The 26,482-nt window shown below is 46.0% G+C and overlaps 1 protein-coding gene across 1 annotated transcript in view; it reads right to left on the bottom strand.

Annotated features, from left to right (window-relative positions):
• Nucleotides 1-11,001, bottom strand: part of LOC128847951 (WD repeat-containing protein on Y chromosome-like) — a 54,056-nt gene extending 43,055 nt beyond the window's left edge. Inside the window, exons 1-8 of the mRNA XM_054047675.1 lie at nucleotides 10,820-11,001; nucleotides 8,298-8,565; nucleotides 7,442-7,588; nucleotides 6,718-6,840; nucleotides 5,366-5,537; nucleotides 4,231-4,277; nucleotides 2,942-3,079; nucleotides 1,028-1,216 (exon numbers count right to left, since the gene is read on the bottom strand). Coding sequence (XP_053903650.1) covers nucleotides 1,028-1,216; nucleotides 2,942-3,079; nucleotides 4,231-4,277; nucleotides 5,366-5,537; nucleotides 6,718-6,840; nucleotides 7,442-7,588; nucleotides 8,298-8,565; nucleotides 10,820-10,941 — 1,206 coding nt within the window. The 5' untranslated portion in view covers nucleotides 10,942-11,001. The remainder of the gene's footprint in view (nucleotides 1-1,027; nucleotides 1,217-2,941; nucleotides 3,080-4,230; nucleotides 4,278-5,365; nucleotides 5,538-6,717; nucleotides 6,841-7,441; nucleotides 7,589-8,297; nucleotides 8,566-10,819) is intronic.
• Between the last annotated feature and the right edge of the window lie 15,481 nt (nucleotides 11,002-26,482).

The raw sequence follows: 26,482 nt of genomic DNA, 5'->3' as shown, positions 1-26,482 counted from the left end.
GGCCTTGGGTGGGATCCACAAAGGTGCCTGGCTCCAGTGTGACCCACACAACTCCTGCTGACCACTGCAGGTGTCTAAAGTCACTTGGCACCTACGGTTTTTGGGTAAAGCTTTCCTTGGCTTCTGTGTTTCTGCCTCGGAGCATGCACACTGCTGGCCCACTCTAGGCATATAAACGCCGATCGCCTGCCTACATCCCTGAGTGAGCCACGAACCGGGGGAAGACAGGCATTTGCTCGCCTATTTCATGGGGCCCAATCCGGTAGGTCACCTCTGAGCATGCTACTGGATCGTGTCCCATTCAAACACTGGTGGTGGCGTTGGTGTCCCTCTTCTAACTACTGGATCGGGTCCCATTCAAACGCTGGTGGTGGCGTTGGTGTCCCTCTTCTAACTTTTAGCCCAGTGGTTAAAGCACTCACCTAGGATGCGGGAGACCCAGGTTCAATCACCCCTCTGCTTGAGGGGGAGAAAGGAATTGAACCGGGATTTCCCACCTTTCAGAAACATGCTCCAGCCACTGAGCTACGGGCTATTTTGACATGTGTCTCCTTCAGACTCTCCTGTTGAAGCTGTTCCACTGCGGACAAATAATTAAAGTGAGTGGGCCAGAAATAAATAAATAGTGGAAATGACTCTGTAGCCTGGTGGTCCAGGCACCAACATGGGCAGTGGGAGACATAGGGTCCAGCCCCTTGGCTCCAATCCCGCTTTCCTTGCAACTCCATGTCCCTTTGTGGATCTAGGCCTTAGTCTCTCTGTACCTCAGTTCCCGAGCTGTACATTGGAGTTAATAGCCCTGACCTACCTCACAGGGGTGTTGTGAGGATAAATACATTAAAGATTGTGAGGTGCTCAGATACTAGGATAAAGGGGGGCCAGATAAGTACCTGAAAGAGATAAGAAGAGTGATAAACTCTGTTGAATGTAAAAACAGGAATATAATATTATAAAGTATACACGACTGCGTTCCTTTTGCCTGAGGCTGGAGTAAAAACATTGGCCAGAGGGCGGGGAGTGGAACTACCTTCTTGATTTTCCAGGTGTAAACTTTTCTCTTTCTGAGAATATCCATGATCACCACAGAGGTCTTGGGACTGCCTGAGGATGTGATGATGAGTTCTCCCTCTGCTACGTACTGGATTTGGGAAACAGCTTCCTCATGCACCTCTGGGATGGTTTGATATTGCAGGAGCTTACCGTGCTCTTTAATTTCCTGGGGGACAACAAGGGACAGAAATGTCACAAGGCTAGTTCACCTGCTAATCACCCGTCCTAATACGACCGGAGGCAGCATGCCCACAGAGAGGGAGAGGTATAGAGGGGCTGGAATATCAAGAGATGTGGGTTTAGCAGTGAAGTTTGGGGAGCCCTGGGCCTAATGCGATGATGTTTATGATGCCATGGCAACCCAGCAGACTATTTTGTCCCCCGGCAACGTGACTAATGACTTGATGATGGGATTAAAATTGAGCCTGAGATGCACAGTTCAGATCCAGAACCAACTATCCCCAGGCTTAGGGCATTAAGGGGTTGGTTTGGGACAATTCTGAACGGCAACGCACAGCTGTTACATTCTTGTCCCCCAGAGACAAACCCGTGATGTTTGCCTCAACTTGAAAACAGTTTCTTTGGAAGGATTTCTCTAGTTTCCTCCATCCCCACTCACCAAGCGCTAAAAATAACCCACTATGTTTCTATTTATAACCGAGAACAGCAGCAAGAAACTCTGCTCACATGCTTCGGAGCTACTGCAGCCTCAAATTCTTTGAGATGAACCTAGGGCGGTGAAGGCGTTTCACAGTCTGAATGCTAGAGATGCTCCTCTAATTTGTGCTGCCCAGTGGACTCTCGCAGCCTTGACCTTTTATCTCAGCCCACAGCAGCATCCAAGGTTATTTCCTTTGAATATATGTGAATTTACTTTGGGCAGCTCTCTCATTTCGGAGGGAAACTTTTTTTTTTTTAAAAGAACTTTTTTATAGCAACTCCTGCCCACCTCTGTAGAAATGAATATTTCACAAGCACTGAATTCCCCCACCCATCCATTATTTGTAGAAGTTGATATCTGAGATTAATGTTCAGTGGGGCCTGGGGATTTAGAGGGCCCTTGGGAACACCTGCTTAGCTGAGAAGATTCCTTGTTTATCCTCCTCATCCTACCCACAAACATCCTGCTACAGGATGACTTCTCTGTCTGGCTGAGGACAGCTGGACTTGGCTTCTGGCTCAGTTGGGACTTAAGGTTTGTCTCGACCTTCAGTGGTGAAGTCTCGATATGGTTTCGCTAACACACGGGCTGGTAGGTCACGCCTTAGTCACCATCGGAGAGCTGAGCCAATCTGAGAACAATGGTGTGTGTTTGGGGGAGAGGGGAAGGTCATTAGTAGAGGAGTTAAAAACAACCTGGTAGACTTGAGGGCTGATCGAGGCAGTACCCAGAATTGTGTCGGCTGTGTGGGTTGAGTCCCAATCCCTGTATCACCTTGGATACAGGTCAGTGCTATTCCAGCGTTATCAACTAGGGAAGCCCTGCATTAGAATAATGCTTGGTCCACTACTTTATGGACCTACAGGGAGAGCCTGGGGAGGAGGGGAAGCATTTGGTACCTCATAGCGCTATAAAGCCTGTGCTCCTTACATGTCTCTATTAGCTAACTGCTCTAAACTGGGATTCTCTCAGATAAAGAGAGCGGGGCAGCACTTGGTGAAGTGAAAGTTTGTGACTTCTTGCCTGACGTAGCTGGGCTGATGGGGAGAAGATAGTGGCATCTACTGGGCCGTGGTAGCTAAACCTGTCCTAAACTGGACCATCTTTCCTAGCCTAGGTTCTGTTTTCTAGGGCCTCCAAAAGGAGGCCAGGAAGGGCAGTGACAAAGGAGGGATGCTTAGCACCATTCGAAGGTTAGCACCATTCTGGAAGACGCCTTTCTGCCCCCACCTGCAGGAAGACTCTTTGCAGCCCCAACTGATCCATGAAGGGCTTTTCAAAGACGCCCAAATGAGGGTGTAGCAGCCAGAGCAGGTGAACCCCACCATGGTCATCTCCCCAGAGCAGCAAGGAGCGACTCCCTAAGGACTGGAAGGGAAACAAAAACACAGAGGAGGAGGGAGGAGCTGGGATGTGCCGGGGGCGGGGGGGAAGCGGATGATGTTCCCTTTATGCTCTGTCTTCGCATGGTTAACAGCTGATTAAACATATAATGAACGTAATTGCGCTTGAGTCACTGCTGAAAACCCCGCTACAGTCCGTTGGCCCAAAGCCAGGGAATCGGCCCAGGGCTCGAGTAAGGTGCCGTGCGTGCCTTGGGGATCTCCGCAGGGAGCCCTGATACAGCACCCCTCATGCTGCTTGTGCATCCACCCCCTGGATCCATCCCAAACACACCCGTGCCATGCCCCAAGCTCACCACATGTGGCCACAGTGTGTCCCTTCCCCCACAAGAGCTGGGCTCTGTGCAGTATAGCAGGTGCATACCTGTGCCCTCTCCCCAAATCCTGACCCTGGACTAGGGTAGCGGCACAGCTTTGGGTCACCGTATCAAGGACCTCACACGCTGCAGAGAAGCAAGATTTGCCCCATCCAGCACAGACAGCTGATAACAATCAAACCTCCTGACACAGGGTGTGAATTGGAACCATCTCTAGCTCCTGTACAGAGGGTATTGATTCTGCTCCCTTTATAGACACATTGATTCTGTTACCCTTGTATACAACGTTGTATGTCTCCTTACAGACCCCATTGCACAACTGGCTAAGTACATAATTGGTGGAGTGGGGCAGGTTTGCGTTTCCCTGAAACATCAGGTGCCCACCTCTGCTACAAGCAGGATATTGAATTTGGGGGAGAAGGCTCTGATCTGCTCTGCAAATCCTCTGTTCCCAAGTAGATTAGAACTAGAAAAGCTTCTTAAATAAATCCCAGTTTCCAGTCTGAGAGCACCCTTGTTATTCCTTTAAGTAATAATTAACTTTTCCTTCTCAGCCCTGAATCTTGACTGGCTTCTTAGTCACTCACAAGAGAATGGTAGCGAACAATCTTTGTGACCTAAGTCGGGAGGGGTACTTGCATCTGAAATATAAGACAATCCTAAATTGTGACCTTACCTCAAAGAGTTATAGCTTGGCACAAATGGGCATAAACACTTTTACTTGTTGGGGATAAACAATAAAGGTCACAGGTAACTTTATGAGCACATATTGGGAACACAAAGTGCTGTGCCACTGTACCTTTGCATTATACCAGTAGTACAATGAAGTTGGAACATTTTTCAGAGCTGGAGGGATAGAAAGAGAAATGGAATATTAGAATTATTCATCATTTTTTTCTATTCCACTTCCTCAATATCCATTTTCCATGTGATTCGTAGAAAGGGATCCTATTCTCTCAAAGCAGTGGGAGGAGACAGAGATGCATAGAACTCATTACTGTTAATGGCAGGGAACAGTGTAAATTCCTTGGGTATGCATGACAATATTGAGGCCAGAATGATGTCTAGTTTCCACTACCTATATCTATTTTCATGATCACCTACACACTCTTATAACCATCAACATAATCATCATTCGAGACAGACATGAACCAAAACTCTGGGCCCAAATACTCATTAAAGTGCTGTGAAATTCAGAAATGGATCTGAATTTAGCAGTTCGGCCTGTCTCTAATCACTTCTTGCATTCACCCACCTCCAGCAGTTGCTGTACTGTCATTTATTTAAATAAGGTTCATTGGGCCTGTTTCTCCATTGCAGGAGGTAAATGCTACCACATGAGAATGGGAGCACATCACTTCCACTAGCCGCACAAGCTATCAGATCCACTATACATAAAGGGCCACAAGCTGCTTTCGCCAGTGTAAATTCAGCTTGACCTCACTGCACCCAATGGAGCCAATCTGGATTTATGCCAGTACCAGTGTGAACAGAATTTGGTCCACTGACTTCAGTAAGGTGGATACTTCCAGCCTTTAATTTAAACCTTGATACCCATACATCTATAGGAATCCATCCCCATCACAGCTGACCTACTAGTGAGTGTTGGGGTCTGGTTCTGAAGCTCCAAATTCCCATCTGCTGCAACATTCCCAAACCGCACGGCGTTAGCTAAAATTGGCCAAAGGCAGGTAGCTAACTCCATTAAGCAGTAGGAGAGAACAACAGCGACCCCAGAGACTGCAGTGAGCAGCAACTGAGTACGTTTATTGCTCTCCAAAATACCCAGGTTTCTGTGTGAATAGCCTGGTGTTTTCTCCCCAGAAAGCAATGCTGGAAATCAGAAGCCTGATTTAGACTATACCCAAACCTCAGAATAGAATCTGGGAACATGAACAGAGGCCCCCTCCTATTAGTAAAACTCTAACTTGTACCAAATAAATGAAACTCTTCAACAAGGTTTGCCGTGGACACGTCAAAAAAGTGAATATCCCTGCAGGTGGTGGCTACTGCGATTTTGTGGACATTTGCCATGTATGCAGCATCTGTGGTCCAGGATTTCAATCTTCTTTTTTCTGCTTGAGAGCCTTTGGAATCTGTTGCAATCTGTTAGAAAACAAGCAGCAAAGGAGAACTCAAAGGACTGGAAGCTCTCTCAGAAGAAATGCACTGGTGCCACCTTCAGCATGAAACAGCCATTCCCAGATGAAGTTAATATGTCCGGATTCTGCAAGGAGCTGCGTATTTTTCATCTCCCACCGAAGGCACTCAGCACTTGGCAGGAATTTCTCCACAGCACCTGACAGTGCCAGGGCCACACTGATTGGAAAATGAAGGAACCCTGCTAATCCTAGCTTCCCAAACATCCGCATTATTATTGATCTGTACTGCAGTAGCAGTAGGAGTCATGGACCCGGGCCCCATTGTGCTAGGTGCTGTATATACTCCCAAAGAGCTTACAATCGAAGTACTCACCAACAGACGACAGGAAGAGATAAACAGACAGGCACTCTGACCCCATATAATGCTAGTTGATGCGATGCATTTAACGATACGCAACAACGCAAACCCCTTATTTTCCCCAGGGCAGATGGAAGGCGTACTAGGAGCCGCAAGAAGTGGTTTATGAAGGTAGGTACTGGATTCTCATTAGGGAGGGTTTAAACTCAGAATTTCCCACAAAAGGGAAATTCTGACACTTTGGAAAATACTTGCTTCAGATTCAGAATGAAATACAGGAATTTCGGAATTTCCCATTATGGGAAAAAACAAAGTGTTTCATTTCAAAAAGGCTCCCAGGGTCTCTGGCTCCTCAGCAGTCCACCTGAGGAGTTGGGGGCCCACGGACTTCCAAGACCCTGAGATCCCAGGGCAGCTGGCTGGGCTGCCTGACTCTCCCGGTGGATATCTCAGGGAGTCAGGGAGCTGGCTGCCCAGGGAGTCATGCAGCTAGGTAGCTACCATGGAACCTAGAAGCCCCAGATCTGCAGCATCCCTCCAGGTGGGCGGCCAAGGAGCTAAAGCTTTTATTTCCATTTTCCCGATAGAAAATCAAAAGTTGTGGGCAAAACTGAAATTTTCTTGCAGAAAATTTGAATCGTGCAGAAATGGCATTTTCCATTGGAAAACATTCCTCTGTAAAATTCCAACCAGCGCTAATCCTCATTGCAAAGAAGCTAAACTCTCCCAGAGATAGCAATTTATTGAGTGAAATCTGGATGCTGAATTACTCCCAAGTGTTCAGTTGTCACTGCATTAACCCCCGTGCTATTACCAATCTCTTTACCTCATACGTTTTCTGAATATGTAGAGCGCTGTCCCAGGTAGTAAGAACTCCTCCTTTGCTGACACTTACAAACCAGAGTGGTGGTGGTGAAGAGATGGCCAATATCCTGGTAGTTGGCGCCAGCTGAAAAACCAAGACAAATATTGCTCCAGTGGTCAGATCTCACTGTCTTCTCCATTTCACATTATATACGTGCCTGTAATTCAGCCATCATGTTCAATGGTGGGTATAAACAAGGCGAGAATTTGACTGTACACCTTCAAAGTTATAGGGAAATGGCTCAATCCAACTGGTCCTGAAATAGGCAAATTACGACCCTGCCCCTTTAATTGATAAAGTGACCTCTCCCTAGATTTAAGTGCCTGGCCAAAATTGTTTTACTGTTATGTCAGTGGAATAAATCTGGAATTCTTTATTCGCTTTTTACTAGAAATTCAACACGAAAAGCTGCCCTGAAGACAATTCCAGCTAGACAGAAAACTCTGCCAACCGCTGTCTGCCTGTGTCCTCAAGAAAACTGCAATAAAGCTGGGGGGGAAAAAAGAGTAAAGCTCAAGTTTTTAATTCCTTTTATGTTTTGTTTGTGAAGGAAAAATGCAGCTGAAGAAGAGAGGAATATTGCCAAACTATGGGCAGCACCAGAGAACGGTTACGCTGCTAACCTGTCCAGTTACCGTTCAGCTCCTCCACCCTCTTCACCCAATGCACCTCCCTCTCCGCTCACCTTGTTCTGCACAGAGTGTCGGATGAGGGGCTCCCTGCCAAGGAAGATCTCCTTCTTGGTTTTCATGTGGTCCCTTTCTTTGTAATAGAGCAGCAGGTATGTGCAGAACTTGTTCCAGTCAATAAGGCCATCGCAGCTGGTGTCAACCTCAAAAACCATAGCAACAAACAAGGAGGGGGAAAAGCCAATGTGACTTCACAGGTAGCGGGAGCAGGTTCCATAGTTCTTGTGATCAAATTCCACGTTGATTATTAAAATTACTCATCGCTTGTATTACAGTAGCACCCGGAGACTACACCGGGGAACCCATTGTGCTTGGCACTGTACATACATATAATGAGACAGTCCCTGAACGTGATGAGCTCACAGTCTAAGTGGATAAGACACTGGGCGTGAATCTCGAGGTCCCTGCATGTATACAACTTGTGCAAAGTGACTGTAAAATGCTATGAAATCGGGGTACTTCACTCAGTCCGGTGGTAGCATTTTACCTCCACAAGATGCAAGGCCATGGAGAAGCAGTTAATGCTGAAGTCCCAGGTAGCCAGTGACAAGACTAGATGCCATAAGGCAAGAGTCCTAATGGGGCAGGGTGACCAGACAGCAAGTGTGAAAAATCGGGACAGAGGTGGGGGGTAATAGGTGCTAATATAAGAAAAAGCTCCCCAAAATCGGGACTGTCCCTATAAATTGGGACATCTGGTCACCCTATAATGGGGAGGGGAGTAGTGGAGTGACATACAAGGAAAAGTAAGAGTGTTTCAAAATGTTGTGGAGCCTGCATGCTAGAAATGCTAACTGGCTGGGATGGGAATTATTTGCACTCAGAACCCATCTAACCCTAAATCCTCCTTACCTTGTTGAAAAGCAGCTCTGATTGGTTGTTCCAGCTCTCGGAGCCAGTCAGCTCCGACAGGGCTCTATGAAACTCTTGTAGAGTCAGACTTCCTGGTGGCTGCACTTTCTGCTTTCTGCAGGGTCTCACCCACTGGTCTTTATTCTCTGCTTCCCTGCCTTGGTCTTCCCCTTCGGGAGAGCTGTGAGTAGCAAACAACGCTTCCAGGAGCTGCAAGTGACCCAGCTCCAGCTCTTCTTCCAGACGGGGGCTTTTACTCTGATCAAAGCTGGTGGAAAAGGAAAGCAAAGCAAAGCAAATGCTCATCGGGGTCAGGACAGACACTGATTGGTGCGGGGGTAATATTCCGCTCAGGTCCAGGGGTGCTAATTTGCTATGTGTTCTCTTTTAGAGAGTAGTAAGAACAAGCGGACTGCAGAGGGGTCAGTACTTCTGAACATCAGGCTCAACGAGCTCACATGGGACGCCCAACATTAGTGGACCCTTGAAAACGTAGACCTTAACCTCTCTGGGTGTGTCTACCCTGCACTTAAAAACCCGTGGCTGGCCTGTGACAGCTGCCGCAGGGCTCGGGCTAAGGTGCTGTTTAATTGTGGTGTAGCCATTCGGGCTGGAGCTGGAGCCCAGCATCTAGGACCCTGAGAGGTGCCAGGGTCCCAGAGCCCGACCCCGAATGTCTATATTGCAGTTAAACAGCCCCTTAGCCCAAGCCCCATGAGCCCGAGTCAGCTGATACGGGCCAGCCATGGGTATCCAATGGCAGGGTAGACATATAGCCGCTGTGGCTCGGTTTCAGCCATCTCTCAAGAATTAGAGTGTTCTGCATCACGGTGTTTTTGGGCGGCTTCGAGATCCTTGGCTGGAAGGCACCATTGTTTATTAATTATGCTTATAACTATTAGCAGCAATAAATGCAAGAGTGGCACTAGAGAAAGCAGGAAGTGAAGATGAAGCGAGTGCACCAGGCTGCTTTCCCCACCCTCACAGGTGTAGTATTTCACCAGGAGATCCCTTGTGGCTTCTGCAACACATTCACTTTCCCTTCGTGTTTCTCAAAGTCCCAAAGAGACATTTCCCCATCCCCTTCTCCCCCCGCATGCCCATTTCCAAGGCCCTGAGTCTTCATGGCTTTCCTTCTAGCTGAGGAGGAATGGACGTGACTCTTTGCACTGCTCCTGAACCAGCAAGGGGGCTAGTACAGAGCTACGTGGGGCACTCTCTTCCCATCCCTGGGGGCTGGATATAGGTCTTAAACTCAGAACCAGATCATCAGCTGGCACAAATCGGTGCAGCTCCACTCCGAGCTGAGGATTTGGCCCTCTGAGCCCCTAGCTAGTCATAGGCTGTTCCACTCTTTCACTTTTTTCTAAAGTATTTAATTCCCAAACCAAGTGCACTCAGATCTCAATAGCACATGATGCCATGACAACATTTTCTCTATGGCAAGCATGTGATCAGATGAAAATATCCAATGTGGGTAGCTGCATAGCTCGGAGGAAATAATAATGACTAACACATATTAATTCCATGATTACAAGTGGGAATTCACTGTCAACTAATAAGCCACCATTTTTTTTTCTATTCGAGGTGTTGCTATATTGAGGTACAACCTGTTGAATTCTTATTTTATAGAGAAAAGATTTAAATAAGTACAACACCATATAACTTTATATTTGATTATATTCAGTTTCTTTTTATACCGTGGCTTTTCAGAGGAAAAGTTACAAAATATTCAAGAGCGATCGTAAATGGGTAATATGAACAGCAGCACCAACAACTGTGTAGACAACTTAACAAGCAGGTGCTTGGGGCGGCCAAGGGAGAGGGGCGGCATGTGCGGCAATTCGGGGTGGCAGGTCCTTCACTCCCTCTAGGAGCGAAGGACCTGCCGCCAAACTGCCGCCGCCGATCGCGGCTTTCCCCCCCCCCCCCCCATTTGCCGCCGCTGGTCACGACTGAGATCGTGGCTTTTTTTTTTTTTTTTTGGCTTGGGGCGGCAGAAATGCTGGAGCCAGCTCTGAGCGGCACACAAGACCATTGTTGATGGTGGGGGTGTGACACATCTATGACATTATTTCCTTCTCGCCAGGTACTGGATAAGCTTTCAGCGTGGCATATGTGGATGTAGCCCATGAGCTATGTTAGTTCAACTGACAACCAAGGGACGTGCATGGCTAAAACACAGGTTGAAAAATGTGTAACGTAGCATCGTGTCTTAGGGCTTGTTGTCATTGGGAAATTTGTCCAATGCATGCGAAAGTGTGAATTTACAGCACTATCTGCTCTGCACTAACCCCCTGTGTGGACACTAAAAGTGCCTTTGTGAACTTTAGCTTAATACACTTTAAAGAGTGCTACACTAACCAGCCTGAGGGCACTTTTAGTGCTCAGTAAAAGTGTCCACCCAGAAAGTTAGTGCAGAGCACCTAGTGTGCTGTAAATTCACACCCTAGTTTACTGCACACTAACTTTCCATTTAGACAAGCCCTTACTAAATGTACAATTGTCAGAATGGAACTTACCATGTTATACTTGCTGGTACTTCTTGCTTGTATGCACACCAGGAAGAATTCTGCTTTTTCTTTGTCATCACTGACATTTCAACTTTTTCTCCCTCTTTCCTGAAACTGTGATGGTTTTTCATGGCCTTTTCCCAGTATGCCAAGCCTAATTAACGTGCGACACTGGCAGAACCAGTCAATTCAATATCTCCTTCTCCCCCCTCCCCCAAAATAATAATAATAATCAAGATCTGAATGATCTTCAACTGGAGCAAGGTGGAAGTTCTTCTCTGAGTTCTCCTGAGGCCCTTGTTGTCCAATAATCCTTGAGAAGTTGCTTGGCACCAAAAATAAATGTTTTCAGGAAGCCACGCTGACAATCTTAGTGGTAACTGCAATACGCTATGGCTGAATCAAACACTGCTCTTCAGATGCAAGCTAAACCAAATGTTTCAAGTTTTCCCAAGCCAGGATATGCCATACCATGCAAGCGGACTAGCTAGTGCATTCTCAGACAGCGGCACTGCTTAGAGGTTCCCAATCCACGAGCAGTGAATACATTACCCAGACAGAAAACTAGAGGCTTCATTTTGAAAGGCCAATACTAGGTACATTGGGAACAGTATTCAGCATAGTTACTAGCCTGGACTTGAGTAACACGATCCATCCTGCTTATAATTATTTAGCAACAGTGCCCAAGAAATGTTTCAACGCAAAGGAATTTCACTTGGGGGGGGGGGGGGGGGTGGGTCCATGCAAAGAAAAACATTTGGTCAATTGATGATTAACCTGATATCTGCAGTTGATATCTACAGAGAGAAGAGACAATCAGAGATTTCTTTCCTGTGCTCTGTTGGACATTAAGGTTTTGCACCACGAGCTCAATGTGTGACTATACGTATCAGGTGAACCTTTAGAAGGGGATTAATTTAGGGAATTACAAGTAGCCTGTTGTGCAACTCTAAGGCCATAATCAGCTGTGGTGGGTTGGTAACATACACTGCACAGAAACAGAAGTGAATAGCTAAAGAGACTCCTTTACCCTTGATCTCAGAAGCGGAATGCCCTTCCTCTTTCATAAATGCGGACTGGTTATTTAATAGTGAAACAGGATAAATTTTTGCCTTGCTATTTTCATTAATACGTAATTTATTGTGCTGTCAATATTTTCTTGTTGCTATAACTACAGGTGATGCCGATGTTCCCCTCCCTATTCCATTAGATAGTTAAACTATAACAATTCCATGAAGCCTCCAGTCACGTGCAAAGCAAGAATTCTATAGAGTAAATGGCCCGTTCTTTCAGAGAGTTTGAGAGAGGGTGAAATCCAGGGTGCCTGTTGCTTTTTCACAATAGTATCACTTCTCTCCTTGTTTTTAATTGCTGCTTTCAGGCCTGTGACTAGTCTTTGCCAGCCTTAAAATCAGAGTGAGACCATGATACATACATACATGCATATTCTCCTTCACACCTGGGTGCAGAAGTAGGTCCTCAAATTTCCTGATACAGCCCTGAGAAACATCTTATTTCCCTTGCTGTAAATCTTCTTCTTTGGAACTAGCATTACAGGCAGCAAGGGCAACGAGAGAGGACCTCTTTAACGGTCCTGTGTGTCTTAATCCAGCATTTCCATACGTGTGGGGCTTGTACACAGGCCTCTTAGTTATTTTAGAATCTCAGCTTTCATATTAATCATCGACATCCCCATTCACTTGGGTGGAGCTAGGAGAAGTTACACCATGCTGCGGATTTGACCCCTAGGGTGTGCTTAGATTGGATTGATAGACAATATACTGAGCTGTGGAGACAAAATTTGGATTATCTATATTCTAACTCTATATTCTTGATTTAGTTGGGGATTGGTCCTGCTTTGAGCAGAGGGTTGGACTAGAACCTCCTGAGGTCCCTTCCAACCCTAATATTCTATGATTCTATGATAATAGCTAATATATTTCACATACTAGTTCAGTTAGAAAGGAAACAGTGCTTGCTTCATCTTCAGCAAAGATCCCTACATCCTTTGAGAGATGGAAGCAGGTCAGATAGCTTGTAGAGAGAATATTTTCTTGTCTCCTGTTTCACATGAAATGAAGAGCAGGTGACATTCACACCTCTGACACATGCCCACTGCTGAAGAATGCTATCTGGAACAAGCCCCATGCAATTCTGAAGTCTAACCAGCAGATGGTAGACTATGAAAAGAGATGGAGAGCAACAGATACAATCTCTTTTCACTCGGGTGAAATCCAGTGGAAAACAACCAATGACTCCAAAGAAACCTATGTCATATGCTGGAAATGTGTGCAAGACATTCCAGGAAAGAAAAAAGCCTTGTATAGCCTTTCGTAGAAATTCCCAATGATTGTGCAATGTTCTTTTAAATCAAACCAACCCAATAACTGATTTTGTTGTCAAGAGTGAAACAATGAGAACAAACAACTCCCCCCTCCACCCCATCACCCTGCAGTGCCCCCTCTCCCCTGACTTTTCTGTCTGAGAACATTTTAAGCATAGAGCATAAAACTGTCTTCTGTCTCCAGGGCCTTTCCTATGTAACTCAAGACCCCAGTGATGTCCTCTGCATGCCCCCCAAAATATTTCCCCTTTCATTCTTGTGCCCGCATTCACTGCTCCAGGATCTCATCATGACTACATCTCATTCAGAAGAATTCATTTATGGCTCATATTAAGTAATATTCATTTTTGGCCATTAGATTCATAGAGGGACCAATTTTAAGCCTAAAAGGAAACTAGATTATGTCGTGAAACTTGGTTTGTAAGGGGAGGTTTTCTATGATGAGTGATAGAAAGCTGTGTTCTGTGGGCCCACCTGATGTGCAGATCTGGCTTAATACTTTTGCTCACACAGATGCATGTTCTGTGTGGATCTACTTTGCAGGAGCAATTTAAGGCTCCAATATCTGAAACGATAAACGTGGAAAAGAAACAATGGGCTACATTTTCCATTCACTGGCAATGTACACTCTGGGAAAAGTGGAACAGCCCGTAGGCTTTAGCACGTACATTCCTGAGAGACCAAAAGAAGGGTTTTTCGACAAAGCACGGACAGTGGGAACCTCGAACACAGCTGCTTTGGAACTAAACATTCCGCTTCCAGTCTTCCATGTACTCAGACACCTTTACAAAAACAACAAAGAGTCTGGTGGCACCTTAAAGACTAACAGATTTATTTGGGCATAAGCTTTCGTGAGTAAAAACCTCACTTCTAGTCTTCCATGTACTCAGACACCTTTGAAGCAAATCAGTACTTCTGAAAGCCTTGTAGAGGCATGATGTTCCATACAGCCTGCACCTAGTATGGTAGAAACTGTGCACAATCTGTAACCGAAGCCGAGGTTTGCTTCCAAAGAAATATTTATCCCCCTCCATCAAATTCTTTGTTCTCAGACATGCCTGTCAAAGTGTTGAAGGAAACACTCGGTCAACAAGGACATAACAGGGCCTGTAGCGATAACTGCACGAAGCAACCTCTTTGTGCCATCGACAGTTTGTGTGATACAGGTATGATTTACTGAGGGAATGGCCAATGGACTTGTTTAGTTTATAAAGGGCTTCACTCCTACCTGAACAAAAAGCAAGCCAGAGGGTCTGTCCAAACAGCAAAACATAGCATGTTCCTATTCCAAAATGCTGCCATTAATTTGTTCTGCAGGAGAAGTGGCCATCATGGCAAATGCTAGGGGAGCTTGAGATGAAGCACCCCGGGTTCAGCAGGGCTCATATGATGGCAGTGAGGGTGTGTACACTACCTGGTACAGAATTAACCAGCCGCTGGCCAGTCTCACTGGGTTTGCGTACCGCACAGCAAAGACGTAGTCAGGAGGCTAGTATAGCCAACATAGCTGTGCTCCCCCATCTATCGCTAGCCACCTGCTGTTTGAAACAGGGGTATGTCAAAGCTCATTCCGGAACTTTTAGTGCAAGGGGAAGAGTCCACAGGTCTGTAGATTGGCACCCCAGCATGCCATGCACTGAGTCTCCATGTAGACAAGCCCTTGGATTGTAAACTCATGGTGGCAGGGACCATTGTTTGTCCTGCATTTGTACAAAGCCTAGAACTAGGGGGTTCTGGTCCATGACTGGGATTCCTAAGTGCTACCACAAAACAAATAAGAAACAACAACAAGCTTTGCAAAGTATTCCGGGTGGAAATTGCTCTCTCTGGATGTCTAGGTTGACTATGGTAGCCCAATAGCATCAAACATTTTAATTTCAGCATCAAGGAGCTGAAAGTTCACAGAAACCAACAAACAAAGAGCCTTGCAGATATAACTGAATGGGAAGATTGGTTTGTTACTAATGGGAAGCCAGGGAGGGGCAGTATTTGCCAGCCTGTCAAAAGATATCAGGCCAAGAACTGGATGCTGAAAACAAGCTCTCACTGAATTAAATGAAGAGAGGGAAAGCATCTATAGACAGGTTTCAGAGTAGCAGCCGTGTTAGTCTGTATCCGCAAAAAGAACAGACATGAAATAGCATGAAACAGCATCTATAGACAGACATGAAAGCTAAGAAATGAGAGGGACGGACTGAGGTACATGAGTGCCAAAGGCACCTTTGCATTTGTAGACATTTGAGTACATGGGATATGCACCGCTGATCCTAACTGCTGATCCCTTTATGCTCCAGGGGAAAGAACCACCCCCTACTCCACCAGTCATTCCTTCCAGAACTCAGCGGGGGCAGTCAGTTTAATTCTGAACACATAACAATAGCTAATATGACTTCTCTCCTCAGATGCCACAGGGATCCAAGTTACCTTTGTCTAATTCTCAAGCCTGGTACTTATTCCATAGCTTGGTAGGTTCCGTCTACTGCCCCCGGTGGCAGGGAAAGGAAGCAGCAACGTGAAACTGCGTTGTGTTCGTGTACACCAGGTATAAAGAAAAATGCACTGAGAAGCAAGTTGTTTTATATCATCCCACAGCGGGGAGCATTTTAGGTTCACGTTGTTGTTCAGACGCAGCCCTGAATTTCAGCCAGTGGAACACAGCCAGAGTTGAGAGACACACACTTCTGTTCCTCTTACAATTGAGACACTAATTACACTGAAGGGAATGCACAAAAGTTCTCTAAGAGTTCACATGGCTCTGCTTATATGATTGAAAAGAAATGAGAGAGATTTCCTGGCAATTAACAAGGATCCTAAACGTACCATTCAGCCTGTATAATTCTCGGTGGGCGCATGTATAATACAACAGTTGCAATCCGTGCCTTTCTTTTTATGTATAAAGGGCCAACATCCACTCCACTGAAATGGGTAAACCAAGTCTGAATTTGGCCCAAGGTTTCTGCCAGTATACATATAGGACCTGATGCTACAAACCCTACATGTATGTATCGTTGTGCTATCGTTAGGGTCTGAGGCTTTTGTTTTCTGCATACTGCACCTTTCAATCTGTAAGGATTGTGCTGTCAACAAGCAGGCAGCCAGTTGGTGTTCAGAACAGATGGTTCTAGAGGAGCCATAAACACTGCTCAGCATCGAGACTTTTCTTTCTTCTTGCTTTTGATTCATCTTCAATAAAAAAAAAAATGCAGGTGGAAAGGTTCTGATCCGCTTCCCTGGAGAAAAAAAGATAACCATTTCTAGGGATAGATCTTCTCTAGCCTCTGTTGGACTGTACTCAGAACCCAGCCTGCAAGTCAGAACAGGGTGTTCTGTAACGAACAGGATGTTCGCCCCTTGAGAATTCTGCATGTTTTACATGTCGTTAACTTGTGAGGGGTAGAAAGGCTGTGGAGAGAATTCAGTCTTATTGAAAAAGGGATTGCCCATTTATTAGGATTGAATAATACCCTCTTTATTTTACGCTGCCTTTCACATTTTGTCCAGATTCCTTGCAGGCAGAGAAATGAGAAAAGCTGAGTGACTGTGGTGGATACAATGGGCCATTGAGCAACACTGATTTCTCCTTAAAGCATAACGTGTATGCAAACCAATTGTCAGGAGAGGGTCGGCAGAGAGCAGAGCAAAATGTTTCAAGTGAGCAAAGAAAAATCTTGCCAGGCGGTCATTTTTCCAGTTCTAAAGGCCAGGGCGAAGAGCGGGCAGGACTCCTCTAGGATTGCTCAAAGTCACCAGTTCAGCTCCAGCCAAGGTCCGGATGACCAAATGTTGTTGCCACCTGATGGCTATTTGGCAGTACCACAAGAACAACCAGGCAGCCACATCCGATAATGAATGGGCCAAGGGAAAAGCAGGTTCATCCTGCAAGGGGATCCCTTGGGGTCAGGGTGGAGCAGGGCTGGATTAATGCAGGCACTCTAGGGGCTGAAGCCCAGGGCCTTGGATTTTGAGTCCTCTACCCCCCCCCCCCCAATATATATAATTTACTGCATTATTCTTCAGTTGGCGGCTGCAGGCCAGATCCAGCCGTAAGGGTTCCCCCCGCTAGGCATCAGCTGTCTCTTCAGGCCTCCCGGGAAGTAGCAGAGTGCTCTGGAACCTAGCCTATCCTCATAGGAGGGACAGGGACTGGCAGATGGGAGGTAAAGGGCAGAACTGATGGGGAACTGGCAGATGGGGGATGGAGGGTAGAATTGATTGGGGCTGGGCAGATGGAGGCTAAAGGCAGAGCTGATGGGGGCTGGGCACATGGGGGGAGAAGGCAGAACTGATGGGGGCCTGGCAGATGGGGGGTAGAGGGCAGATCTGATGGGGGCTGGGCACATGGGGTCTAGAAGGCAGAACTGATGGGAGACTGGCAGATGGGGGGTAGAGGGCAGAACTGATGGAGTGTGGGCGGTTGAATTGATGAGGTTGGGCAGATGGACTTCAGTTTATTTTCCCTGTTTACTATCATGCCATGTATTTAATTTAGACACTTTTCATTTACGTTTAAACACATTGGACTGTGTTGATAGATGCAGACTTACGGTGGTACACCTTTAATCAGACACCCAATCAGATACTGTAAAGCAATCAGTAAATGCCGTGTTGCATACTGTGCAACACTTTTTTCCGCTAAAAAAGAAGGGCCATGCGAGGGGAGTGTCAAAATTTCAGGCAGTAAGAAAGGGAAATTAGATGTCCGTTCATTTCTCGTGAGTTTAACTTCTAATTTTAGTTCCATAGTTTTAATTGAATTAATATTAATAGCATATTGCTTTAATAGCAATGCAAGATTTTGTTGGAATATTGTCTACTGGCACACTCAATCTTTCATTGTGAGATTAATAAATAGGAACAGGCACACCACTCTGGAAAGTTTGCCATCCCTAGCCGATGGCAGGCTCACTTGAGAGCAAACATTTGAAGTGCCCTTCGGCCCTTAAAAACGCCCTTTGGCTGCCAACATCTGTCCCTTGCCTTAGCCGGTCTGCCAGAAAACGTAATTGAAACCGACTGCGCTAGGTAAGTAAAGCCATAGTATCACTGTGTATTACGACCAGTTACGTGCCGAAATAAAAATGGTTTTGTTCATTTTAACTTTCATTCCGTTCTACAATTGGACAGTATATCACACTGAAAAACCAGACCTGAAATAATCAAGGTCATTTTAACAATAGAGTGTTTGGCATCCCGCAGGGATGGTGGTAAAACAGTAAAGGGAAGAAATTGAATATACCAAGAGGGCCCCCAAAACCATAACAGCCCTGGGCCCCCATCAAACTTAATCCAGCCCTCGTTGGAGGTACATTAGGAGAGGTGTGCAGGACAAGTTTGGCTACTGCACCTGTTATGTGAATGAATAAAGGATTTAGGTCTGCAGAGTGGCCTATTTAGCATTAAATTCATCCTTAAAAAGAATAAAAGCCCAACTGCAGACATTTGCTAATTATTAACATTCATTTTCCATTGCATTACAGAACGTGACACCAAACAAGCATGATTTTAAAAGAAACCGTAACATGTAAATTCCACCAAACAAGCAGGACAGGGATCCCTCTCAGCAGGCCCATGGAGGTACATCAGGGTCAGCCTGGTATGAAATGAGAAGAGAATCAGGTGGGTTTACCTTAAGATTTTCTTCCCAGGAGTGAAGCTCAAAGGTGGAGTGTCCCTCTTCGGACAGTCTGAAAAACAAAGTCCGAACACATATTCAGAGCAGGTTGGGCAGATGACTCGAGAAAAGAACGTTTACAATGTTAGGAGATACCAGCCAATTCAGTTCTGCAGCTTAGGGTTTGTCTACACTAGGGGTTCTCAACCTTTTCCTTTATGAGCCCCCCCCCACCCAACATGCTATAAAAACTCCACAGCCCACCTGTGCCACAACAGCTGTTTTTCTGCATCTAAAAGCCAGGGCCAGCGTTAGGGGGCAGCAAGCAGGCAACGGCCCAGGGCCCCACACCACAAGGGGCCTGCAAAACTAAGTTGCTCTGGCTTCGGCTTCAGCCTCGGGTGGCGGGGCTCATGTCCCTGGGCTTCAGCGCCATGTGGTGGAGCTTTGGTTTTCTACCCCGGGCCCCACCAAGTCTAATGCCAGCCCTGCTTGGCAGACCCTCCGAAACCTGCTTGTGGCCCCCAGATTCCTGGTTGAGAACCGCTGGTCTACACTGCCCCACAGTTCAGACTACAGTGATGTGAACAGCAATGTACACCATAGTGCCGCTCTAGAACTCACCCCCTGTGGATGCTCCAGCTGCAAACTAAAAGGTTCTAGTTCACATGAATGGAAAGGATGCCCTAAGATTTTGGGGTTGTTAGATGAGGCTGCAGATGAAAAGGGAAAGTTCTATTATGGAGGCTGATAGATGCTCAGGCCAGAAGATACTATGAATTAGACACACTGAGAGGTTCTTATTCACCCACTTTCTCAGTTATGAACTTTCTAAATTTATTTTTTTCAGCAAAGCTCCATCCAGTTGCAAACTTAGAGAGGCAACAAGAGGGTGAATGGCAAGAATGGGCAGGAGGGAGAGTGAATTAGGGGTGTGTGAACAACACATGACTATAATGTGGCTTTCTTAGTCTTATGTGCCCCTGTAAAACACCCAGTCGGACCATCTTCCAAGATAACCCTTCTTTGTATAATATTAGTGATAGGTAAACAACTCTGAACTGAATAGAAAAAATTAATGCTTTCTATTGATGAGGCTTTCAAAGCACTTCACAACCATTACTGAGTTAAGACTTGCAACCCTAACCCCAATTGCAAACCTGTACCCCTAATCTCACAATACCTTATGAGCGATGGAGAAGGAAGAGAAGGAAGGCGAGATTACAGGTGTGGGTGGGTGAGTTCTGTAGCCTGCAATGTGCAGGAGGTCAAACTAGATGATCATGATGGTCCCTTCTGACCTTCAAGTCTATGAGGCACTGGGAGATTAAGTGATTTGTTCAAGGTCCCACAGGAAGTTTGTGGCAGAGCTGGAGATAGACCCTGGGCCTCTCTTTAATCCACATAGGATGATCAGATAGCAAGTGTAAACAATCGGGACAGGGCGTGAGAGGTAATAGGTGCCTATACAAGAAAAAAAACCCAAAACCGGGACTGTCCCTATAAAATTGGGACATCTGGTCACCCTAAATCCACAAGACCATCCTGCCTATCAAAAACCATACTGCATGAAAGTAGCTCCAGGTTACCCAAGTACAGCGCAGTTCACCACATTTTGTCACAGCCGAAAGATGGTCTTCACGCGTAGGATAAATAAGGCAAAGCAGATGCTGGGCGGCCATTCACTCATTATAATTCAGTTCTGCTTCTCCAACCACTTGAGACTGACAAAGGAAATCGGTTCTGGAAGCAGAGCAGCAGACCCTCAGCTGGGGTGCCTTGGCACAGCGACGCTCATTTACATCCCATTATATTGTAGCTGTGTGTTGGCAGGAGCCTTTGATCATATTTTAAATGGGAAAAAAGTCAGTCATTTCAGGACCTGAATTAGTTTACCAATCAGAGCGGCAAAAGGTCTATTTTCTTCTTTGCATTGCTCCCCCTAAACTCTAGCGAGCATTCCTAAAGCATTCCTAAAACAGCTCAGCAGATGAAAAAAAGCGTCTAGCCGGAAGAATCTTGGAGATTGAGAGAACAGCCAAAAACAGCAACGTCTTGTCTTCAAATAGGGAAGGAGGGTAGTTTTCCCAGCTGGAGGCAGAGAGAAAGCTTAAGGAGAAGGGAAAAGAGAGATCATATAAGTTATTGCATTATAATTAAATCATGCTTGAATGATAGAGGTTCATGAATTTATATTCTTGGCAAAATGGGAGCTGTTGTGGGTATGATTTTCAAAAGGTGGCCTCCACTTATGATTGTGCATCTTTGTCCTCCCAAACATCAGCTCATTTGCCCATGGGCAGGGGTGGAATGGTAAGAGAATCTATCATACATGAACACAGGTCATAAAAATACAACAGGTGGGAACCTCTTTATCCAAAAGGATTTTGTGCCTATAAACTCTGTTTATTGCACACCACAGTGTGTGCAGGCAATGCACTTCAATGGTGCCTCTTTTCTCTGCCTAATGCTTTTAAACTGGCTGGATTGGAATACCTGAGTGCTGCCCGCTGGGCTTTCTCGTTAGGTTCCCTTCTCAGGACACTGTGCATGGACATGTACGTATACAAGTGGAGACCGAATTGAGGCCTTGCTGAAAACCAGGTCCCGTATGGTTAATATAGGTGCTGTGAAAGGCTACAGGCCACCGTGGCACTACAAGAGTGTTGGGATTTATCTACTGAGATTCTTGAATGTATAGACTCCATCACTGTAGTATCTGAATGCTTCCAACCTGACCTGATCCAACCCCCATTGAAGTCAGTGGGCATCTTTCCTAACTGAACATCAATTGGAAGCAGAGGGTGCTTTGCGGGTGGATGAAGCAATGGTGCAAGTGCTAAGCTGTGTGATGTGAAATCCAAGTTGAACCTTGGCGTCTCTGAGCTGCAGCCTTTGTTGCAGTAGCTGTTACCAACCCTGACCGAACATGCGACTTGTGCATTGCCTAGCAGTCTGTGAATGAATATTTGGCTGTTGGTCTATAATGGAAGGGAAAAGTAATCCAGTGGTAAGTTACAGAGCTTGCCTGGGGCTCAGGAGACCAGGAGACGTACTTAGATCAACTTATTGTCGTGTCTTCACCGCGGTGAGACGACTGCTGCCGCTCCCCCATCGACTCTGCCTGCGCCTCTCGCGGTGGTGGAGTACAGGAGTCAACAGGAGCGCGCTCGGGGGTTGATTTATCGCATCTAGACTAGACGTGATAAATCGATCCCCGTTGGATTGATCGCTGCCCGCCGATCCGGCGGGTAGTGTAGACATACCCTTAGTCTATCTCTTCTCTCTGGGCAAGCAAAGACTTTGTGATGGCGTTATTCTTCCACCTATACATATTATTGAGCGCTTGCTGAGAGAACAATGGATAGAAATTTGGAGGAAGGTGAAACGGACAGATTTTCAGTTAGTTTATAAGAATATTTCAACCCTGTCCAAATATGCCAGCCCAGACAGTGGGTAATCTGACCACCTACTGGCAAAAAGAGACAGGAAACACACAACCCTTTGTAACATAGGCCCTCAGTACAGAGTAACACAGCTGTGCCTGCCCTATTCCCCAGCAGGTGGAAGCGTCTGTCCTGATTAGCCAAGGTTTTAAAGTTTGCTTTTCCTTTTTGATCTGCCTAAATCTTTTAATCTGGCTGGATTAGACCGGCTGAATGCTCCCTGCTGGGGTTTCTTGTTATTTTTCCTTCTCTCCCCTGACTCCATTCCAGGACACCGGGTTCCGAGGCAGCTGGCTGCTTTTTGTATCTCCCATCCCGCTTTCCATACGAGATTCAATAGGATTTTTTTTGTCTGAATTCCATTTGGCTTGACAGTTCTTTTTTCCTTTAGGAATACAAGACTCTTCCATAGGCAAAGGCGTGCTTCCCTTCAGAGATCTGTCTAGCCCTCCCTTTGTTGGGTACTGGCGAGTATGTATGGCCCCCGTGACACAGAATCAAAACAGCTCTGTGTACAGCACAGGCTCTTGTGCTCCCTGAAGTCAGTGGGAGCCTTTCCTTCTACTTCAGTAGGTGGAAGAATAACTCTATCACAAGTATAAGGATCAGGCCCTTCTACTTCATTATTACAGTAGCTGGCAATAAAATATTATAGTGTTAAGACACTGAAGAGCAGATTGCTACCATCCCTGAGTGTGAGTAACCATCCCAGTGGTGAACCCTGAGTGCATTTCAGGTAAGCCCAGAAGGACAGTCCGGCGCACATGGGGATGTTTTCAGAGTGGTTACGTGGTATTTTTTTCTTTGTTTCCCCTCATTGCCTTTACAAGAATAGCACAGCCAAATCTCCATCTCCACTTGAAGCAGCTTAGGGTACACTGGCAGAATCAATGAAACCTGCCAGTCAATGCAAAATTAAAAGAAAAGCTTTGGCTCCCAGTTATCCGTCTTCTCAGAAACTCCTCTGACTCCAGCAGCGCAGAGGCTGAGACACGCTGCAGGGCACATGAAGTGGTTTGCAGACTGGGAAACAGGGGCATCATTCCTATTTATGATTCCCAGTGCGGGAAGTCGTCTCGCTGAAGGCTCATAGGTCTCTTAAGCAAGACCCTTCTGATTAACACTCAAAATCTGCTCCGGAAAATGCAGAAACAGGCTGCCACTGCGAAAATAATCTGGAGCTGAGCAGTTCCCAGCTGTAAAGGACAGGGAATAACTCGCCGCCTGCCAGAAATGTTATTTTCCTTTCTTTTTTTAAAAAAGAAGAGGTGCAGTTTTTGAAGCAAAAGCTATTTTTGGTTTTAAAGACAACAGATTCCAGTTGCCTTTTTTGGTTAGTTATGCTGGTGCATTGCTATGTATCAGGAGTTGGATAGCGATGCATTCAATTGTATTTCTAGTTCCGAAGGTGTAGAACCTTCTCATCAGTAGAAAACCTATTTCTCTGTCTTTCACCTCAATAGTGAGGTTGTTCTTGAACCTCATTGTCCAGCTACCACACAGCGGGTGTCACGGGTGGCTGGATAGCTGGCTGCTTTGATTGAATGAATTCCATTTGATGCCCTATTATGGTTCACAGAATCTCGGTCCCTGCTGACCTTTTTCAGATGCTGACTAAGAACTAAGGAGGAAGTGTGGCCAGTTGCACGCAGTACGAAAAGTTACATGGGAAAGGCCATTGGTGGTCTTGGAAGCACAGGCCAAATAAATAATAGAACGCAAGAGGCAGGTTTAAATAGTAAGACATACCTAGTTATGTTGCTTTGGCATTGTATTGTATGGACCTGAGAAAAAATGCTTTGGCCGTTTGGAGATCAATAGGTTAGTAACATGAGCAGACAGCCAATTTACGAGTGGAACTGCATGGGAGAATTATAAATAAATATTCTGTTCCAACAACTAAACGAGAATCTTTTTTTTGAAAACCCAAAACAGACTGGAGGATGACGGGGAGGAGGAGGGGTTGAGGAAAAAAAAAGCAATACGATTAAATAAAAGGGGGGAGGGGCAAAGAAACAAAAATCAGAAATAAAACCCCAAAGTTTAGAAACCCAAAGCTTCAAGCATAGCTAAACCTCCACAAATCCCCCAACCAAATTTCTGTCGTTTATTTCCAGGTTCCCAGCTGCATAGGACACACCAGAAAGCCCCTTTATTGGCAAACTGCTAGACCATCTCCTGGAAACTTGTGTTAGGTTGCCAATGCCGACAGGAAGCGTGGTCCAGGTGAAGAAGCGCTCTGTGTAAGCTCAAAAGCTTGTCTCTCTCGCCAACAGGAGTTGGTTCAATAAAAAAATATTAGCTCACTCACCTGGTCTGGCCCCTTCCAGGGGTTCTCAAACGTCATTGCACTGCGACCCCCCATCTGACAATAAAAATTACTGCCCGATCCCAGGGAACCAAAGTCCAAGCCCCACTTCCCTGGTGGGGGCCTGTAACCTGATCTCCATCACCCAGGGCTGAAGCCGAAGCCTGAGCCACGCTGCCTGTGGCTGAAGCTCTCAAACTTTGGCTTTGGCTCCAGGCGGTGGGGCCAGGGCCGGCTCTACGCACCAGCAAAGCAAGCAGTTGCTTGGGGCGGCACCGTTGCAGGGGCGCAAGAATCTAGCATGGGAGCTGAGAACCAACAGGGGGCCCTGGGAGCTGTAGTTCCTTGGTTAGCTCCCTGCCTATAGAGCCAGCCCTGGATCAGGGAAAGAACTACATTTCCTAGCATTCCTTGGCCGCTAGCAACAGGAAAGGGAGGGGGAACTGAAACCTGCAGCTTGCTGTGAATAGTAGGGACCAAGCCAGCTGTAGGTTTTTTGCAGTCCCCCCACCCCAGCCCTGGGCTCCCCCCGGACCCCTTTATTGCCCCAGCCCTGGACTCTCCCCCACCCACACCCCCTGCTGCCCCAGGGCTAGGGTGGGGAGCAGCCAAAATTTTTTTTGCTTGGGGCAGCAAAAAACCTAGAGCCGGCCTTGGGAGGGGCCTGGACCTCAGCAAATCTAATGCAGTCCTGGTGACCCCGTTAAAAAACAGGATCGCGACCCACTTTGGAGTCCTGACCCACAGTTTGAGAACCCTTGGACTAGACGGTTTTAGGGAAACATAATACTTGTAGGAGGCTTTCAGTTAAATGAATTCCAGAGATCACAAACCACAGGAACCTGAAGGGGCTGTGTCCTTGTGTTCCTTGTTATTGCAATGAAGGGTTTTGCCTGACACTCTAACAAGCACTGCTGCTGTTCTCCCTATCAAGAGAGCCACCTTCACGCCACCTTCTCAAATTTGCACGGGCAAAAAAAACCCATCATCTTGTAAGAAGAATTAACACTGCAGTTTGCTAGGCAGCCATGTGCTTGCTACAAAGTATTCTGGCTGAGAAACCCATAGGAGCAACTTTTGTGGAAAACTTTTTCTGTGAGAGAGGGTGTCAGATCTTTAAACTGATGGGTGAAATCTTGGCTTCATTAAAGTCAATGGCAAAACTACAATTTCCAGGATTTCACCCCAAATATTTATGTTAAGGCTCCCTACAAGGTTCAGCTTTAAGGGTGGGACTGTCAAAGTGCCCAAGAGATGGACAAGCACAAGTACCACTGAAAATCAATGGGTCCTGTGCACCTAACTCCCTTAGGCACTTATGAGAATCCCAGCCTAACTGAGTAAGATTATCTTCCATTGAAGTAAAACTGTGTTTTTGTTTTTACTTTTTGCTGCCTAAAAAACCTCAGTAGTTTGTTTGCTGGTCAGTTGGTTTGTTTTTAAACAGGGAGAGGTTTATTTGCCCTGCTACTCTCTGGCCAAGAGCTGAACTGCGCATTGCGTCACTGTTCAGAAGACAGTCGATCACAGGCATTGCTGCTTGTGGGATCTGTGAGAGATCAGAACCAGTGGGGTGAGGGAAGTAACCCCATGGTTTTTCCACAACCAAGTATCTGAGCAGCACATTCTAAACATGTTCAATTGTTAGAATTGATGTTATTTCTCTGATAGATGTTTGGGGGTTTTGAAATTTTCCATATACGGATTGAGATCACTTCTCCATCCAGCATCCTGTCATCTGTTACTTTATCTTTAGTGAGATTTAATTAGTAGACTACTATATCATGCCGTGTCTGGGTACATTTAACAGGTTTCTTTGAGTACTTTGTCATCTCAACTATTGTTTCAACATCATAGAATCACTAGTCCAAAGAGCAAAGGTGAACATTTAGCATCTTTGTGAGCCATACACAATTACAGATCAATACCAGATTTTCTTTTATATACAACAAGAGAGAGATAA

The sequence above is a fragment of the Malaclemys terrapin genome, chromosome 13 (assembly GCF_027887155.1).
Source record: "Malaclemys terrapin pileata isolate rMalTer1 chromosome 13, rMalTer1.hap1, whole genome shotgun sequence".
NCBI lineage: Eukaryota > Metazoa > Chordata > Testudines > Emydidae > Malaclemys > Malaclemys terrapin.
The sequence above is the reverse complement of the archived record's forward strand: the minus strand, read 5'-3'. Positions and strand labels throughout refer to the sequence as shown.